The following is a 20,655-nucleotide window of genomic DNA, read 5'->3' on the forward strand; positions in this document are numbered from 1 at the left end:
GCATTTAAATGTTAATGCATGATAATGAAAATAGAAACAAAATGAACAGAATAAAAGTTACGGAAAACTGTTTGCGATTATCAAACATTTGTTAAAAATAAACACTCATCTCAAACCTTTTTTTTTCGAAATTGTTTAGGTGATTTTTTTTCTCCTCCTGGGAACATAGTGTTTTTAAGTTCGAGAAACAAAAAAAAAATGGCATAAACCTCAAAGACATCACGGCAATGGCAAATCATGTATTTAGCGCATCATGATTGAATTAGAACGTCGAAATGAAGTAAATTAATCGTTCCCTGGGAAAACACCTGTAAATTTCCAATCACAACGCTTGAGAAGAACGTCATTAAGACAACAGCGTATGGAGGAAAAGGTCATGGCTTGTACGTGTTTGTGATAGGTTTTTAGGCCCTTATAAAATTTATATTTGAGATAGATGTGATTTTCTATTATTTCCATTATTCTTTTGAAGAATGATACTAGTCAATTTAAGCATTATTGAACATGAAACACCTCATCATGATAATTGATAATTTTATTCATAACATCTGAATTATAGAGCTAGTAGAGGAAAGGTTTTACTTGATTGTGTTTTCAAATGAATAAAAAGAAGGACAAATTCCCATTTATTACGATAATGTCTATTTAAAACAGAATAGGCATACTTACTCAATTGTTACTTTATCTTTTAAATGCCGTCGTTTTTTACCCAATTCGTTTCCTTGCTCTGTTTGTACTGCATCCAATCTAGTGTCGCTATTTCTTTAATTAAAAAAAAGTATCTTATTGATTAATTAACTTTAAAAAAGAATGAAACACTTTGAATTACCAAACACTATCGACTCTTTGTTCTTCACTTTCAATACCTGTATTTATACCTGTATTATTGGTCATTTTAAACAAATATAGTATACGGTTGAGTCTGCGTAAATACACCAGGTTCTGATAAAACATTACGATATAAAGTCATTTAACGTAGGAATTACAGTAAGTAAAAAAAAAAATTTTATAAGAAAAGCAAAGCCATACTTCAGTTCAAAACATTCTTTCTCGGTATATGTAGGATATGATTTTTTAAATGTTTTAAATGTATGCTCGTGAACTGAGCAATTATTCATTCGGAAACCTTTGCAGGTACTTTATTCAAGAAGTAAGAACCACACGTTAAGAAACACGCGTTACAAAAATTTAAATAGTTTGCATTGCCTTATTCAGTGAGGATAATATATTATTATTGAAAAGAACGTATTCAAAACGTACTTTGATATTTTTATCTCTTCATCATTAGCAGGTATTCTTTGCAAAAGTTCATATGTTTCACCTTTAGGATCGGCAATCACGTTGTCCCTCTGCTCTTTTTCCCAGTCCAAATTTTATCAATTTATTTTAATTACAAGAACTCCTTTAAATACATTCTATTACAACTGATGTTAATTTGAACTTTTGTTCTATCCTATGAAAATCTAAAAAGATTTGAGACAATTGTTTCAGTTGTGCTTATTTAACCTAAATTTATAGCGCATCGTAAATTAGTAAATCTTTAAAAGAAAAGCTGACGCCGTAAACCACATTTTTAACTTCCTAAGTTCTGAACAATCGGCCAAATATTTTGCACATTCTCGAATCAATTGATACTATACAGTTTTGATGATGAATCGACCTGATAAAGGGATATTGACCGAGTGCGTAGTCTCAAGGACGAATGCAGCCATATCTTCAACGCATTTTAAGACATGCACATTGATTAGAACGTTCCAAATGTTATGGAAACTGAAGTATTTTTACAGGTTTCCAAGAGACGTCGAGAATACCTGGTTACAAGACATTTCGTAACTTTTGCAGGCGTTCATGAACTATATCTAGCATTTTTGTCATGCTCTGGTTAATATTTTCCTGTGACAAGGTTGTCGTTCATAATCATTTCGACTCATTCTAGTCCGTCTTACACCACTGACTTTGTAAATTGCATTACTTCAGGGACATAAGCTAAATGCTAGCCTGTTGTATCTGTATCAAATTTGTTGAAAAATAACGTTCATCAAACATATTTTACGTGATGTCGAATGCTACTCAATGTTATAAATCTGCATTCATGTATCTAAACCAAAAAAAAACGCTGTTATCAGGCAACCCTTTTTAAAATATTGTTTTTCCTCATTTATATTGGAGACAAATTTGAATTTGATAACTAAAAACATACAGTCTTTTTCCTACTTTGTCGTGTTTTGATTCAAAACAGAAAATGGAACAAAAAATAAGACCACCATCGAAAATATTTGTCCTTTAATAGAATCTCCTCTTTACTTTCCTTTTATCCACAGTAGTTTTCGCTGGTGATTGGCATACGCCGTTGACAAGATCCCACCCTTCTCGCATGTTAAAATGAAAGTGATCACCTTTTGGTTTCTTTACAGACTGTTGGATCAGGTGACTGGAACCAAGGCCAAGTGAAAGTAAATAATGCCCCAGCGACAATCAGGAAAAGAAGAAATAAAACTGGATCCATTCTGAAAAGAAATAGAACTCGATATAGATATATGTTTAAACAATTGATTCAATTGCAAACACAAACACACATTAGCGATGCCATTGTTAGACCATCTAGTCGAGATACATCCGCTTCGAACACCACAGTAATAAATCACTATACAGTAGAACACATTTAACACTTTTGAACATTTAGTATTCGATACTATTTGACTTTCCTAACAACTTATATATCAAAGGTGTCTTAAGACACACAGTTCAATGGATTGTAATTAAGAAGAAACTGCAATATGGCTTATAGTGTCGTTGCAGTCATTTATGTTTTACGTTTTGAATACTAATAATAATATAATATATAGAATATTAAGTGTCTATTGTTCCTTATTAATTGTCTTAACATTGAAACATGGTTCAGAATGTAGGTTACAGTGCTTGTCCCTGTATTTTCCATTGTGATACCTCCGGCTACCCTATGACTATGACCTATGACTTTAACGTTACACACAGCGCAACAAGAAACATGGTGTGTAAAATATACATACGAATGCGAATACCAATAATTGATGTAGAACGATATAACTAATTGACACAAAGTTGTATAGCAACGTCTGGATTAACAAGTTAAATGATTTATTTCCATGTATCTCTATATTAATGTAACTGACCCCAAATGAGATATACAAGAATGTCCACTTCTTCCAAGTGCCCGCACTTCTTAACAAATGCAGTCATTACCTCAAAACTACTGAACCATGCTTTGCAAAATGTCAACATGGAACTTAGAAATGCAGCCATTGATTATATCGGTCAGAACGCGTCAGAAATTATCAAAACAAATTTGTTTTTACAGGTGTATAGTATAAAATAGATGTTAAAAATATATTTTTTCACTTTGATGAACATACAACTGTTCGTCAATAATTCATGTGCGCTAAACAACATGAATAAGAGTATAGTCCAAATTTAAAAGAGTAAGATAAAGAAAAAATCATCGGACATTCCCATTCACTGTGTCAGAAAAGTGAACGCGCATGTCGTTCGTAGTGGATATACCATCAGTTGGTAGAAATAAGCATGATAAGAAACAGTCCTCTTTTCAGTTTAACGTTGACATTAGCAAGGTAAGTAAAAGCTATATAACATCGTAGCTTTACTTTACCTCAAACTATAAGAAACTCGAATTACAAAATCGTCTTATTGAAACATCGACACAACCATACACACTGACAGTTAGGATTGAATGATAGTTGCAACCTCTTAATCTTACCACTACAACTACGAATGCTAAAGATCAGAATATATTGAGAACGCAAAGGTTATGTAAATTGCACAGCCTTCCATTGCACGCAACAATTGATTTTTGAAAGTGTTAATTGTGCGGACGTTACGGATGTCGGAGATGCCATTTCAAACGGATTATCTAAGGATGAAATATAGTCGTAGTTTTAACTAGTATTTGAATGTATACCAACAATGGTATGTTTTGTTGTCAACGTACTTATCGTACGATTGCCTTACAGTATATGTACGTATTTAAACTCATCTCTAACTACCGAATACATTTCTTATTAGACACGGTTTTAATCAATGCGATTATAGAACTTTGATTTTCATATAATGTTGTCGGAACATACCGATTTATAGTGGAAATATTTGAAAATAGCAAGGAAATATCATAGTAGTTTTCTTCTATGTTTAAATAAATAGCAGATAAACGTAATGTCGATGAGATACTGAGATAAACAATGATGTTACAATCCCTTCATACCAACTAAACGAGCTTAAAACCAAAGATCTAAACCCTGTTATTTCAGACTTTCGACAGGATCTTTTTTCAAAGGTTTTCAATCAATAAGTCAAAATATAAAGAAATGAGCCTTTAGGGTTCGCTTTGATTTCAATTGGCAAATCTCGCCTGTTTGTATCCCATCTACATATACCAAAACATGTAAATAATGTTACTATATAATGCTACTACATAAATCGCCCACCATATTCTATATATAAATGGATTAGCAAGTATTAAAAACAGCCGATTCAATTTGGCGTTAAAGAACTGAGTATCACACTTTCTGCAATTTTAATATACAAAACATACCAAATTCAATTACTTTCCTAAATAAAAATGTTCCTCTGCTTTAAAATATGCGATTGAACTCAGACTTTCAAATCAACTAAACGTGTTATACACAAAGATCGATCATTTGTGCACAAACACGCCAGATATATGTTTTAATCCCTTGCAATGCTCTCAGCGACCACTTCCATGTATGCTTTAAGCGACACATTTACACTAACCTAATAAAGAAGAAAAGCATCATGTCTCAAGTAAAGATAACACAAACCAAAAACTAGAACTTCTTCCGCAAAGAGAATCGCTTGAAACTATCAAGCGTTAAATACGCTGTTCAATACGATAAAAACTGCACTTGATAAATACGACTTATGTCGTCTTACGGATGATATGTAAGTAGCAATAAGAGATAGAGATCAGCTAAACCATTCTTAAAATTGGACTGAGTCACATGAGGCTATAACTTGCATGTTTTTTGTGATCATTTTCAATCAAGACATGTATATATGGGTAAAAGGCAACATACTTATACTTTACTTGGAACATATATTTTGTGTTTGTGTTAGCTAAATATGTTGCATGTTTATTAATTGAGGACAAAACATGTAGTAAGCAGATTACTAAAAGTACATTCAAAGTGAACCATATGTGTTAAAGGGCAAAGGGCGACAAACACTTCTACAAAACTATCTATAACATTTTCCACCCTTAGAGTAAACCTTTATGAGGCTTCACAATTTCCAAAGCCATAATCCATACATGTGCGGATTATAGATCTCATAAATATCGAACAGCTGTATATGTTTGATTGAGATGCAATAACATGTGGGCCATGATAGCCTTGAATCACTCTCCTGACTGAAAGTTCTAAACCTTTGTTACCACTAAACAATGTTACACACCAAATATCTTAGTTCTAGGGGCCTTTCTGTTTCAGAAACGCAGTTTTTCCCTTAATATCTTCATGGAACACCTGTGGGACATAATTTGAAAAACTTGTAAGAGGACAATAAGACACCAAATATTTAAGCTTAGATTTTATTCTCAAAACAGTACACATGTTCCAAATTAAATATTTTAACATATTAAAGTAAGTAAAAGAGTCACCTGTTTATATTTATGAATGATATTTGTTAACAGAACTGTAAACATGTTCAAAACGACATTGCACTAGCTTTAAAAATAAGAATTAGGTCAGAAGGTAACAATCAAGGTCACCCAAGCACAACATTGCCATTTATTTTCAAAACAGTTGGTCCAAATTGTATTGCTGTAGCTTCAAAAATAATAATCTATATCAAAATGTCAAAGTCAAGATTAACCAAGCACAGCATTGATATTTGTTTTCAAAACTTTAAAGTTGGTCCAAATGTTATGGCTGTATCTTCAAAAATAAGATTGTAGGTTAAAATGTATCCTGTCTATATCAGTATTGATATTTTTTTTGCAAAACTGAATACTCGGTCTAAATCAGAAACTTAAAAAATAAGAAAGTAAGCCAAAAGGTTACAGTCAATGTCATCATAAAAAGACAATGAAATATGTTTCCAGAACTGTACATAATGTCTAAATTGTATTTATGTACTTCCAAAAAAGGAGTTCAAGGTATTCCAAGGGTATGAGTACTTCTTGTTTGCAAAACTGTAGACAAACTTTAATTTCTTTCCCCTTCAACATAAAAAGCAGGTCAAAACGTTTAGTCAATGTCATCCAAGCACAACATAGATATTTATTTTTAAAACTGTGCACTTGATCCAAATTGTATTGCTGTTCCATCAAAAAAGAAGATATGTCAAAGGTTATTTGTTTATGTCAGTAATGATATGGTTTGGCAAAACTGCACACTCGTCCAAATTTCATTGCAGTACCTTTAAAATAAGAAAGTATGTAAATTGGTCACAGGCAAGAATATATTGGTATTTTTCATTTCTGTACTCATGGTCAGAATAGTATTGAATTAAAAAATAAAAAAGGGTCATAATCTCACAGTAATGGTTATCAAGTGAAAAATTTTATAGTTTTTTTGCAAAACTGTACACATGGTCCAAATTGTATTGCTTTTGCTTCAAAAATATGAAAAGTAACAAGTAAGGTCTTCCGAAAAAAATGATTGATATTTGTATACAAAACTGTACAAATTTTTCAAATTTTAAATGCGGTAGCTCAAAGAATAATACAGTTGGTCAAAAGATCACAGTCAATATCATTCACGCTTTTAATAATTGCTTTTAAAATTGTACACATGGTCCAAATGTTATTGCTGTATCAAGGTCATCCAAGAAAACCATTGATATTTGTTGTCAAAACATATGGTCCAAATTGCATTGCTATAGCTGTCAAAAAGTCATAATAAAGGTCATATATAGCATGATTGATACTTGTTCGCAAAAACTGTTCACATGGTCCAAATATTTTTGAGGTAGCTTCAAATAAATAGGTAAAAATGTCACCGTCAAGGTCATCCAAGCACAACATTTATATTTGTTTTCAAATCTGTACACATGCTCAAAAGTTTATTGCTTTAGCTTCAGACTGTTTAATGAAGATCGAAAGGTCACAGTCAATGTCATCCAAGTACAGCATTGATATTTGTTTTCTGAAGTGTACACATAGGTCAAATTTCATTGGTTTTGCTTCAAATGTTCAAAATTACGTCAAAAGATCACCTGTCAATGACAATATTGATTTAGTTTTTAAAAATATACACATGGTTCAAATTTTAAATGGAGTAGCATTTAAAAAAACAAAGTGGGTCAAAAGGTCTCAAACAAGGTAATCCTAGCACAACATCGATATTTCTTTTCAAAAATGTACAAATGGTCCAAAATTTGTTGCTGTTAAAAGAACATAAGAATGAAGGTCAATGGGCCACAGTAAAGATTATCCGAGGACAACATTGATGCTTGTCTGCAAAACTGTTCCTATGTTCCAAACCTCGTGGCAGTAGCTTAAAACATAAGAAAATTGGTCAAAGGGTCACAGAAATTGTCATCAGGACAATATTGTTTTAAAAACTTGCAATTGGGCCAAATTTAATAGCTGTAGCTTCAAAAGTATTAAAGTCGGTCAAACGGTCACAGTGAAAAAGACCCGAGAACAACATTGATATTTGTTTTCATAGATGTATGTAGGTCCAAATTGCATTGCCTTAATTTCAAAGAAAATAAAGCAGGCCAAACGATTACTGTCAATGTCAACCAAGGACAATTTGTTTTCCAAATGTTTACACAAAGTTCAAATTTTATTGTTGTAGCTTAAAATATGAAAAAAAACGTCGGCTTTGTTTTTTGTTAAATATTAATTATTTACGGACACATTTGATACGGGCTACGGAAGCGATAAGCGTTGAATGAAATAAAGCGCATGTTAATACCAAACAACTATAGGCGATTACATTTTGTATATATTAAATGGCAACGCATGTAAGATATTGTAATATTTATAAACCATATAATTGATTTCATTTTTTCATCAGTGAGTTTCTTATGTGTAAAAATTTGAATGTTTAGTTTAAAATTCCCGGATTGCTTTTCTGAGCGCCAGCTGCATACATCTCAGAAAGGTTGAATTGACGAATGCTTTTCGAAGCGACAGCTGCATATATCTCAGAAAGTTTGAATTGACGAATGCTTTTCGGAGCGACAGCTGCATATATCTCAGAAAGGTTTAATTTGACGAATGTTTTACGGAGCGACAGCTGCATATATCTCAGAAAGGTTTGATTTGACGAATGCTTTTCTGAGCGACAGCTGCATATATCACAGAAAGGTTGAATTGACGAATGTTTTTCGGAGCGACAGCTGCATATATCTCAGAAAGGTTTAATTTGACGAATGTTTTACGGAGCGACAGCTGCATATATCACAGAAAGGTTTGATTTGACGAATGCTTTTCGGAGCGACAGCTGCATATATCTCAGAAAGGTTTAATTTGACGAATGTTTTACGGAGCGACAGCTGCATATATCACAGAAAGGTTTGAATTGACGAATGCTTTTCGGAGCGACAGCTGCATATATCACAGAAAGGTTTAAATTGACGAATGTTTTTTTTTCGGAGCGACAGCTGCATTTATCTCAGAAAGGTTTGAAATGACGAATGCTTTTCGGAGCGACAGCTGCATATATCACAGAAAGGTTTGAATTGACGAATGCTTTACGGAGCGACAGCTGCATATATCTCAGAAAGGTTTGATTTGACGAATGCTTTTCGGAGCGACAGCTGCATATATCACAGAAATGTTTGATTTGACGAATGCTTTTCGGAGCGACAGCTGCATATATCACAGAAAGGTTGAATTGACAAATGTTTTTCGGAGCGACAGCTGCATATATCACAGAAAGGTTTAAATTGACGAATGTTTTTTTTCGGAGCGACAGCTGCATATATCTCAAGAAAGGTTTAAATTGACGAATGCTTTTCGGAGCGACAGCTGCATATATCACAGAAAGGTTTGAATTGACGAATGCTTTTCGGAGCGACAGCTGCATATATCACAGAAAGGTTTAAATTGACGAATGTTTTTTTCGGAGCGACAGCTGCATTTATCTCAGAAAGGTTTGAAATGAAGAATGCTTTACGGAGCGACAGCTGCATATATCACAGAAAGGTTTGAATTGACGAATGCTATACGGAGCGACAGCTGCATATATCTTAGAAAGGTTTGATTTGACGAATGCTTTTCGGAGCGACAGCTGCATATATCACAGAAAGGTTTGATTTGACGAATGCTTTTCGGAGCGACAGCTGCATATATCACAGAAAGGTTGAATTGACGAATGTTTTTCGAAGCGACAGCTGCATATATCACAGAAAGGTTTAAATTGACGAATGCTTTTCGGAGCGACAGCTGCATATATCACAGAAAGGTTTGAATTGACGAATGCTTTTCGGAGCGACAGCTGCATTTATCACAGAAAGGTTTAAATTGACGAATGTTTTTTTCGGAGCGACAGCTGCATTTATCTCAGAAAGGTTTGAAATGACGAATGTTTTTCGGAGCGACAGCTGCATATATCACAGAAAGGTTTGAATTGACGAATGCTTTACGGAGCGACAGCTGCATATATCTCAAGAAAGGTTTAAATTTACGAATGTTTTTGGAGCCACAGCTGCATATATCTCAGAAAGGTTTGAATTGACGAATGCTTTTCAGAGCGACAGCTGCATATATCACAGAAAGGTTTAAATTGACGAATGTTTTTTTCGAAGCGACAGCTGCATTTATCTCAGAAAGGTTTGAAATGACGAATGTTTTTCGGAGCGACAGCTGCATATATCACAGAAAGGTTTGAATTGACGAATGCTTTACGGAGCGACAGCTGCATATATCTCAGAAAGGTTTGATTTGACGAATGCTTTTCGGAGCGACAGCTGCATATATCACAGAAAGGTTTGATTTGACGAATGCTTTTCGGAGCGACAGCTGCATATATCTCAGAAAGGTTTGATTTGACGAATGTTTTACGGAGCGACAGCTGCATATATCACAGAAAGGTTTGATTTGACGAATGCTTTTCGGAGCGACAGCTGCATATATCTCAGAAAGGTTTGATTTGACGAATGCTTTTCGGAGCGACAGCTGCATATATAACAGAAAGGTTTGATTTGACGAATGCTTTTCGGAGCGACAGCTGCATATATCACAGAAAGGTTGAATTGACGAATGTTTTTCGGAGCGACAGCTGCATATATCACAGAAAGGTTTAAATTGACGAATGCTTTTCGGAGCGACAGCTGCATATATCACAGAAAGGTTTAAATTGACGAATGTTTTTTTCCGAGCGACAGCTGCATTTATCTCAGAAAGATTTGAAATGACGAATGTTTTACGGAGCGACAGCTGCATATATCACAGAAAGGTTTGATTTGACGAATGCTTTTCGGAGCGACAGCTGCATATATCTCAGAAAGGTTTGATTTGACGAATGTTTTACGGAGCGACAGCTGCATATATCACAGAAAGGTTGAATTGACGAATGCTTTTCTGAGCGCCAGCTGCATATATCTCAGAAAGTTTGAATTGACGAATGATTTTCGGAGCGACAGCTGCATATATCTCAGAAAGGTTTGAATTGACGAATGCTTTTCGGAGCGACAGCTGCATATATCACAAAAAGGTTTAAATTGACGAATGTTTTTCGGAGTGACAGCTGCAAATATCTCAAGAAAGGTTTAAATTGACGAATGCTTTTCGGAGCGACAGCTGCATATATCACAGAAAGGTTTAAATTGACGAATGCTTTTCGGAACGACAGCTGCATATATCACAGAAAGGTTTAAATTGACGAATGTTTTTCGGAGTGACAGCTGCAAATATCTCAAGAAAGGTTTGAATTGACGAATGCTTTTTCGGAGCGACAGCTGCATATATCTCAAAAAGGTTTAAATTGACGAATGCTTTTCGAAGCGACAGCTGCATATATCACAGAAAGGTTTAAATTGACGAATGCTTTTCGGAGTGACAGCTGCAAATATCTCAAGAAAGGTTTAAATTTACGAATGTTTTTGGAGCCACAGCTGCATATATCTCAGAAAGGTTTGAATTGACGAATGCTTTTCAGAGCGACAGCTGCATATATCACAGAATGGTTGAATTAACAGTGCTGCTCGGAGCGACAGCTGCATATATCACAGAATGGTTGAATTAACAGTGCTGCTCGGAGCGACAGCTGCATATATCTCAGAATGGTTGAATTTACGAATGATTGTTCATATATCTCAGAAATATTTAATTGCGGTTTGTTTCTAAGCGCCAGCTGCATATAACTCACAAATGTTGAATTTACAAATGCATTTCTGAGCGCGAACTGCACATATCTCAGGAAGGTATAATTGAGAATTAAATGCTTGTCTTCTTTCAATGTTGTTTCCTGAATGGGAGGTAGGCTTTGAAAGTGGAACCTGTCGCAAACAAAATCTCTTTGCGAATTCAACTAATATGCAAATTGAAATGAATTATCTAAACAATATCAATGTCTCATCGTCTTAATTTTGATATATTGAACGCATAAACCTGAATGAAAAGTAATACTGTTAGGTGAAGGTATTAGGCATAACCATGTGTATATCATATTTAAATGAAATAAAATGTATAATTGTAACGACTTAATGGTTTTACAGCTGGAATAGAAGAACAATCAAAATAATATAAATTATCAATCTCGCCTTTGTAGCAGTGATTGTTTTCTGTTAGATCACACCAGTTCCTAAATACACCCAAGCTTTAATTAGGACCGCTTTCATAATTTACGCTTTTATATTTGTAAAGTAAAAAGCTGTATTGATGTAAAACTATCTTAATTCTAGTATGCCATTTTCCTTGTGTACGTTCGAAGGGTATACATGTATATTAATTATACTCTTATAGTTCAATATTTGATCAGTCATATTAAATTATTGTAAAATAGCACATGAAGCAACATATGTTTATGTCATTTAAACTACTATTGTTATTGTAGATTTCACAAAATATCGTTGAAACAAATATTTATAAACTAATATAAGTTTTTATTTAGCCGCATTTCATAAAAACTGGGGTCGACAGGAGGCCATTGTCGCAATTGAGAATAAATCGGATTAATTATTGTTAAGATGGGTTAACTGTAATATATAAGTGTATTCATAAGAAATGTTTGAACACTATTCACTTAAAATTTCATGTTTTATCAATGTTCACCATTTTAAAAAGAGCACACACAAACACGTCACTGTCTTAAGCCGCCGTTAAATCACATTTTTGTAAATATTTCATTGTGGAGTTTTTCAGATCTCACCTGTCGTCTAAATCTGGTCATCAATAACAAGCTATTGACAAGCATTTAACAAAATTAAAATAACAACGGTTGAGGTTCAGACAGTTCTGGTATTTCATTATTGGACAGTGCATCCGGAACAAATCATACAGTATCACATTGATTGTACATGGTTTCGACGAGGTGTGAAAAAGTGCAAACCTTTTTTTGTATACTGCACCATCATGGACCCTGAGAGTTTCAAAAGAGGTTGCCTTGGCAATTGCCCCTGAAGTTGGTTACAGACTTATGGCTAGACAGAGAGACGTATGTACTTGCAGATAATCAATTTTTGACATATCAAGAAATTGTTTTTACAACATTTGTTTAGTTTGAAGGGGTCTCGCAACAATCCATGCATATGGAGGACCAGATTTTTATTTATCATCTGATAAATCAGTCATAGTTTTACTATTCATATTGGAAGAATCTTTAAAATGGACATACACCAGTATGCAGGTGCATACAAATCATTTTTTTTGTTACGCGAAAATGGCACGTGCTTCAATCCCTAATTCATGAATAAAATTCAGATGCTAAGCAGGTTTTTATCTAAACAATCTAGAAAGGCTGCGCGCTGGACGTAAAGGCCGTACTGCTAAATTAACAAACATGTCTTTACACTATAAATTCAATAATTAAATTTAAAAGCACGTTGTAGAACGAAGGCACTGTTTTTAATTATCTTTCTTCTAAAGCAAGAGAGACTTCTTAACATGTTTCTACATGTTCGCTCTTTTATTTCGGCTTTAAGTAAACGAATCAACTTGTTTGGGTAACGAATGATTTGAACATCATTTAGTCAACATCTGCAATTTAAAAATGCGGATATTTATAAGTAAAAGTAAGTATATTAAGTAAAACAATACTTCTGAAAAACTGTATTAACAGGCATGAAACTAATTGCTCAATGTACATGAACAAGTACTATTAGCTCTACATTTTAGAAACGCATTTGAATTTAAAATATCCATGCTCTTTAGATGCACTCTCAAAACACGGCATGTATATGAAAGAGTAACTCAACTCCTTCTTGGGTACCGGATGTTCCTCTTCTATGTGACAAATATTATCTTCATGAGCCCAAAGTAATCCATTAAAGAGCGCCGATTAGCGAATGTCGAAAGGAGTCATCCTTTATCATGGTTTAATCCATGCACCAATTCTTGTTCAAATATGCTCACGATATAAGATTGTGATTGTCACTTGAGATTGGTGGCATACATGACTATTATTATAGAACAGAATGACAATCAGAAACCATTGTTTTTTTTTAGATGCATGTTTCAATCAGAAGATACACCAACTTTCAAATACTAAGGTATCCGATGAAATAATAAGCTTTTCATCTCATCTTGCAATCCAGATCTAGTTTCAGCCTATTACAGGTTAAAAACTCCAGGTCCTGTTCACAAGGTAATTAATCTAAATCCTGTCACATGTACAAGAGCCAAGATCGTGTTACAGGTACAAGCATTATGATCATGTGTATAGGTACAAGAATCATTGAACCTGATTATAGGAATCAAGATCCTGTTCACAGTTAAAATCATCAATGTCCTGTTACAGTTAAAAGACTCAATGCTAGTTTTCTTCATGCCAATGGCGATTCATATACCTTTTACTCTTCGCATATACATACAGTTTCTTATTAATGGTTTCATGCACATTTGTGAATAACTTGTATATGAAGTATTTGTATCAATTTTACAGCACCTCGAATATCAATGTTGTAACATTATTACATCGAATCTACTTATCAGTGAACCAATGCTAATAAATAGATTTCGTTTCTAGGTTCTCATAAACATGTGTTAGTGACAAACATGTCTTTATGATTTGTTCTTTTATACTACGTTCTGACAAAAAAAAAATGTATTTTCGATTTTTTTGTTGAGTACATACCGGCCTCACAAAAATGTGCTAATGTTGAATTTATCTTAGTACAATTTTTCGTTCTCATAAACATGTGCTAGTATTATTTTTGTTGAATACACTGTGTTCTTATCAACCTATGTTAATATTTATTTTTCTTTAGCTCATTACACTATCAAATACCGTTTGACTTTTCAGGATCACGTTGTTTTGAAGACATCAACACGCATACGTTGTCGTTCGAGCGATCTTAATTGTGGGAATATGATCAAGGTAGATAACATATATTGGTTATTACATTTGCACTGCGGTGTTAGATAATTGGGATGCTATGATAAAGATTAATTAGTGGTATCGGTAACTACATACGTACTGCAATGCCAGATAAGTGAGAGCTTGTGAGTGAGGTAGTTAATATATATCAATAACTACATATGTACTGCTGTGTCGGACAGCTGAGGGCTTGTGATCAACGTAGATAACGTTTATCGGTAACTACATATGTACTGCTGTGTCAGATAACTGAAAGTTTGTGATCAAAGTACATATGTACTGCTGTTTCGTATAACTAAGAGTTTGTAATCAAGGTAGATGACATATATTGGTAACTATATATGTACAGCTGTGTCGGATAACTGAAACCTTGTGATCAAGGTAGGTGACAAATATCCATAACTTCATATGTACTGTGGTGTTAGATAACTGAGACCTTGCGATCTAGGTAGATGACATATATCGGTAACTATATATGTACTGCTGTGTCAGATAACTGAGGCCTTGTTATCAAGGTAGATGACATATATCGGTAACTACATTCGTGCTGCTGTGCTGGATAAATGAGACCTTGTGATCAAGGTAGGTAACATATATCGGTAACTACATACGTACTGCTGTGTTATATAACTGAGACCTTGTGATCAAAGTAGATAGCATATATCGGTAACTACATACGTGCTGCTGTGCTGGATAAATGAGACCTTGTGATCAAGGTAGATAACATATATCGGTAACTACATACGTGCTGCTGTGCTGGATAAATGAGACCTTGTGACCAAGGTAGATAACATATATCGGTAACTACATACGTACTGCTGTGCTGGATAAATGAGACCTTGTGATCAAGGTAGATAACATATATCGGTAACTACATATGTGCTGCTGTGCTGGATAAATGAGACCTTGTGATCAAGGTAGATAACATATATCGGTAACTACATACGGGATGCTGTGCTGGATAAATGAGACCTTGTGATCAAGGTAGATAACATATATCGGTAACTACATACGTGATTCTGTGCTGGATAAATGAGACCTTGTGATCAAGGTAGATAACATATATATCGGTAACTACATACGTGATGCTGTGCTGGATAAGTGAGAGCTTTTGATTAAGGTAGATAACATATATCGGTAACTACATACGTGATGCTGTACTGGATAAATGAGACCTGGTGATCAAGGTAGATAACATATATCGGTAACAACATACGTGTTGCTGTGCTGGATAAATGAGAGCTTTTGATTAAGGTAGATCACATATATTAACAATTTTACAGTAAAATACGGATAATGAGTGAAATTTGCATGTAACATAATATTTCCGGTTAAAAAACTGTCAATACACCGTCTGGTATTGGAATATTTAGATATTCGTGTAAAAGGATGACATAACTGTGAATAGCAATTTCATACGTTGATGTGATTCAAGGGCAATTGTGTTTTTATTTAATTTGTTTTTACTTCCGTATAATAATATTATTTTTATTCCCTTAATGTTAAGCAGCATGTTAATTTTTACATGTGCTTATGAACATGATTATGGATACTGTATCATGATTATTTTATTTCAGAAAAAAAGCTTACAATTGTGTTTAAAATTATTCTATTTGTTTGGGTCCAAATCATAATTTTAACATACCATCACACATGATATTTACAAAATATAAGAGATAACCGTTGAGAAAAACTTGTGCCTGGTTTGAATCCATGGCTGCTGGACACCAGCAAACCTTGTTTGCTTGGTGTTGGTCTCGCTAAATCTGTCAAAATACCGGACTGCAATTTATCAACGGTATTCAACCATTACATATTTATGCCTACCACCCATTCACCATGGCTACAAATGGGTAAGTGCAAACTGTATAATACTTGTTCATTTGGAATTTTACGATAAACTATCTGCTGGTAGACACTCAAAAGTCTGTCTTTTCTTTCAGGCCTGAAAATGAATGAATGTTACAAAACAACAAATGGGTATGAAATATTCCAGCCTGCATAAAATTACTGTGTTGGACCCTTTACAACAGATTTGACAGCAATGTATGTCATCCGATTCTGTCAGAGATGATGTGAGTGTTTTATATAAAACATATTCGACGATTACCGATGATGCTGATGTTGCTTCTGCTGCTGCTGCTGCTTCTGCTGCTGCTGATGATGGAGATGGAGATGATGATGATGATGATGATGATGATGATGATGATGATGATGATGACGATGACGATGACGATGATGATGATGATGATGATGATGATGATGATGATGATAACGACGACGACGACGACGACGATGATGATGATCAATTTTACTAGAAGTTATTGTAAATCTGGTCATGTGTTAATTTTCAAAATGCATAACATTTTATTTATAAAGGCAGACTGTGTGGGATGTTTAAAGTTTCAAGCAATGACTGCATCAAATCAGTGAAGACTGTTTGCATTAGGTACTCTGAATTGTATTCCTTCAACTGCAGATAGAGTTGGATCCCTTATCATTGAAGTACTTGGGGTTTACCTATTAGTTTTTTTTATTCCAATATTTTCCCAAATTAATGCATACATTGGTAAAGTTAACCATTTCCGTTTGAACTTTATTCAGGATTGTTGGGATATGAAACTAATTTGCTTTGCCTCGAGGTCACTCTCAGAAACAGAGAAAAGATACTATGTTATCGAAAAAGAAGCATTGAGCATAGCCTTTGGTCGGAAAGACGACATCGTGATTTCCTGTTAGGTAAAACATTTTACATAGAAACAGACAAGCCTCTTATTCCATTGTTTAGTTCGAAGGATCTCAATAACTTGCCTGTTAGGGTACAGAGATTAAGGCTCAGGTTAATGCATTTCTCTTTCGCAATTGCACATGTACTTGGGAAATCATTGGTTATAGCAGATTATTTGAGCAGAATTCCGTTGCACAATGATCAAAATGATTAAAACCTTCAAATTGATACAGACAATTATGTGCAGCAAATAATCAGTGATCTTCCAGCATCCAATTCTAAGCTAGATTAAATAAGTAAATAACAACAGGTGGACGTTGTTTGCAAAGCCATGATATATTATAGTGTTTAGTGGATAGGCATTTCAAGAGATATAGAAAATATGGTCAGGTCGTGTGATGTTTGTGCTAAAATGCAAAACACATAATGACACATTGATGATAGGCAATGAAACATTTGGGATCGGATTTGTTTATGTTTAAAGGTCAAACTTACTTACTGACAGTCGATTATTTCGGTAGGTATATTGAAATAGCAAGGTTAGAGTCGACATCATCGCTTGATGTCATAAAACACTTGAAGTCAATCTTTGCTAGGCATGGTTATTGTGACAAATTTACACCTGACAACGGGCCGCGGTATGCATCAAGTAATTTTAGGGAGTTTATGCTAAAATGCAATATAAAGCACATGACAAGTAGTCCCAGGTGTCCGCAAGGAAATGCAAAAGCGGAGAGAGCGGCTCAAACCATTAAGAGGATGCTAGAAAAGGCCGATGATCCATACATTGCTTTGATGAATTACCGTGCAACGCTCTTGCAGAATGGTTCATCAGAACTAGTGTTTGGTTGGAATTTTCAAACGAACTTGCCTCAAGTATCTTCAAAATAAGTTCCGAAATCAGTTAACATTAGAGAGTTGCACACAAAAGAAATTCAGTTGCGTAGTAAGGTAAAACAACAACAATTACAATCGTAAGAAACGTGCGCGTCCAAAACAAAAATTGGGAAAAGGAGAAAACGTGTTTGTAAATGATTTCAAAACAGATGGGAAAGTTTTGACAGAAGCAGATCGACCAAGGTAGTACATTATTGATACACCGCGAGGCATTCCTCATAAAAAATAGGAGACATCTGATCAAAATTAAAATTAAAATTTTGACAATACAGAGGAAGAGGAGGAATGCAAATGGTTTTAATCAAAAACTGATTTGTTTATCAAACAAACCGACAAGCATCTCGTGCTACGCCCTCGTCTCAAACTATTTCTAATAATGTTTCTCAAAGTGATAATGATAACAGTTCTCATTACGTTACAAGATCCGGCAGGATATCTAAACCACCTGACAGACTGGATTTGTAACTGTATTCCTGAACTGATAGCAATAAGAGAGACGGTGGTGCTTAATTAACTGTCAAAATGTGTAATTAGATATGTTAATATCTTGTTTAAAGCAATGCTTTTTGAAGGAGTGATTGTCCTTTTTTTATGTGTGTTCTTACCGAAATAATATGTTTTTATTCATAGTAAAAAGATGATGTCTTATTTAAAAAATAACGAAATTAAATATTTGTCTTTAGAAGGGGGGTGTTGTACACCTTGTTAAAGCATAGCCGTTGTGACTTGATATCATTTGATAAGATCTGAATATATACACTGCCCGTGCATGCTGCGGGGCTTTTGCCTAGGTATTCCTAGGTAAATAAACTGTACATAAATGAACATCGACTGGTTATTAAACCCACAAACTGAACTATAACACAAACTTTGGTCACGAGAAATTTTATCAATATTGTAACAACAATTTCCCCTGAAAGCTCATAAATGTACTGTGGCGAATAAAACAACTACCGAATTTGCTCAGAAGCAAATTAATTAAATCATAACGATAATTGTAAATTTATTTCATAAGCTTGTTTGTTTTAAAGAAAGTAAAAACAATGCTAACCTGTTTAATGCCTTGCTCATCAGCTTACATCAATAGCCAAACTGACTGATAAAACACCGTATATCTTACACAAATTACCATCTCCATTTACGGCAAATAAGCTTGCAGATAGGCAATCATTAAGTACAGCGCGTACATATTAAGATTTTAAACTTCACGGTACTTCTTCTGCTGTTACTTAAATCACATTAACAATATTTTAACTCTTCTTTAATGATGAAAAAATCTCGATAAAACTGCGTTAAATAACTTTATCTTTTATTAGCTACAGTTTGCTCTATAAATAGAATGTTTGTAAAGGGGCTTTATCAGTCAGTGTGGCTATTGAAGTGAACAGCAGTGCAAGACATTAAACAGGTTAGCATTTTGTAATTTCTTTATAACGAATTAGATCATTTTATCAATTTAAATTAGCTTTATGAAAATCTCAATTCATTTGCTCTGGAACAAGTCTGGTATTTGTTATTGAGGTCACAGTAAAATTATGAGATATTTGTTTTTTCGGCCAATAGTTGTTAAAAAATATTTAATTTTTTCGTGATCACAGTTTGTATGTTAAATTTTAATAGTCAGTTTTACAGAAAACGCTTGATTCTTTGTTTGTTACAGTCTACGATGTAACTTTTCTTTCCTATGTTCCTCATTAATTGTAAGGAATTTAAGTTGTCTTTTAATGGAAAGTCAATTTAGTATAGTAGAACTATTATGACATTGCTAACCCAGTTAAAATATGGTGACGAGCTTTGTTGCCGAACTGTAATCATGGTCATGTTTAAAGGAATATGTATGATAGAACGCTGAGTAAATGTGAGTAACTTATAGTTAATACACCAACAACTATGAAATTAGTCAGATGAATTTCGCTCAGTCGTACTGGGGAATGCCGTTAGGGCTATCGCCTATGAATGTGTTCATCTGAAACGCGATACTCGATAGTACGATTATGAAAACGTGAAATCACTAAACTTCGATGGTGAAAACGCGACAGTACAATGATGAAAACGCGACAGTACGATAACGAAAACGCGATAATACGACAGTACGATGGTAATTATGCGTTAAACTATCGTGTTTTTACCATCGTTCTTTCGCGTTCACCATCATGATATCGTGATTTTGCGTTTTCATCATCGTACTATCGTACTGCCGCGTATATCATCCTACTATCGCGTTTTTTAAATCGTTCAGTCGTGTTTTCATCATCGTACTATCGCGTTTTCACCATCGTACTATCGCGTTTTCATTATCGTACTGTCGTGTTTTCATCATCATACTATCGCGTTTTCATCATCCTACTGTGGTGTTTTCATCATCGTACTATCGCGTTTTCACCATCGTAATATCGCGTTTTCATCATCGTACTGTCGTGTTTTCATCATCGTACTATCGCATTTTCCCCATCGTACTTTCGCGTTTTCATCATCCTACTGTCGTGTTTTCATCATCGTACTATCGCGTTTTTACCATCGTAATATCGC

General features: G+C 34.3%; 1 protein-coding gene across 1 annotated transcript in view; it reads right to left on the reverse strand.

Annotated features, from left to right (window-relative positions):
• Window positions 1–19,236, reverse strand: part of LOC128242453 (uncharacterized) — a 30,029-nt gene extending 10,793 nt beyond the window's left edge. The window contains exons 1-3 of the mRNA XM_052959609.1: window positions 19,178–19,236; window positions 2,397–2,507; window positions 670–762 (exon numbers count right to left, since the gene is read on the reverse strand). Of these exons, the coding sequence (XP_052815569.1) occupies window positions 670–762; window positions 2,397–2,507; window positions 19,178–19,197 (224 nt within the window). The 5' untranslated portion in view covers window positions 19,198–19,236. The remainder of the gene's footprint in view (window positions 1–669; window positions 763–2,396; window positions 2,508–19,177) is intronic.
• Window positions 19,237–20,655: the final 1,419 nt, after the last annotated feature.

Source organism: Mya arenaria, chromosome 8, assembly GCF_026914265.1.
Source record: "Mya arenaria isolate MELC-2E11 chromosome 8, ASM2691426v1".
NCBI classification, from domain to species: Eukaryota; Metazoa; Mollusca; class Bivalvia; order Myida; family Myidae; genus Mya; species Mya arenaria.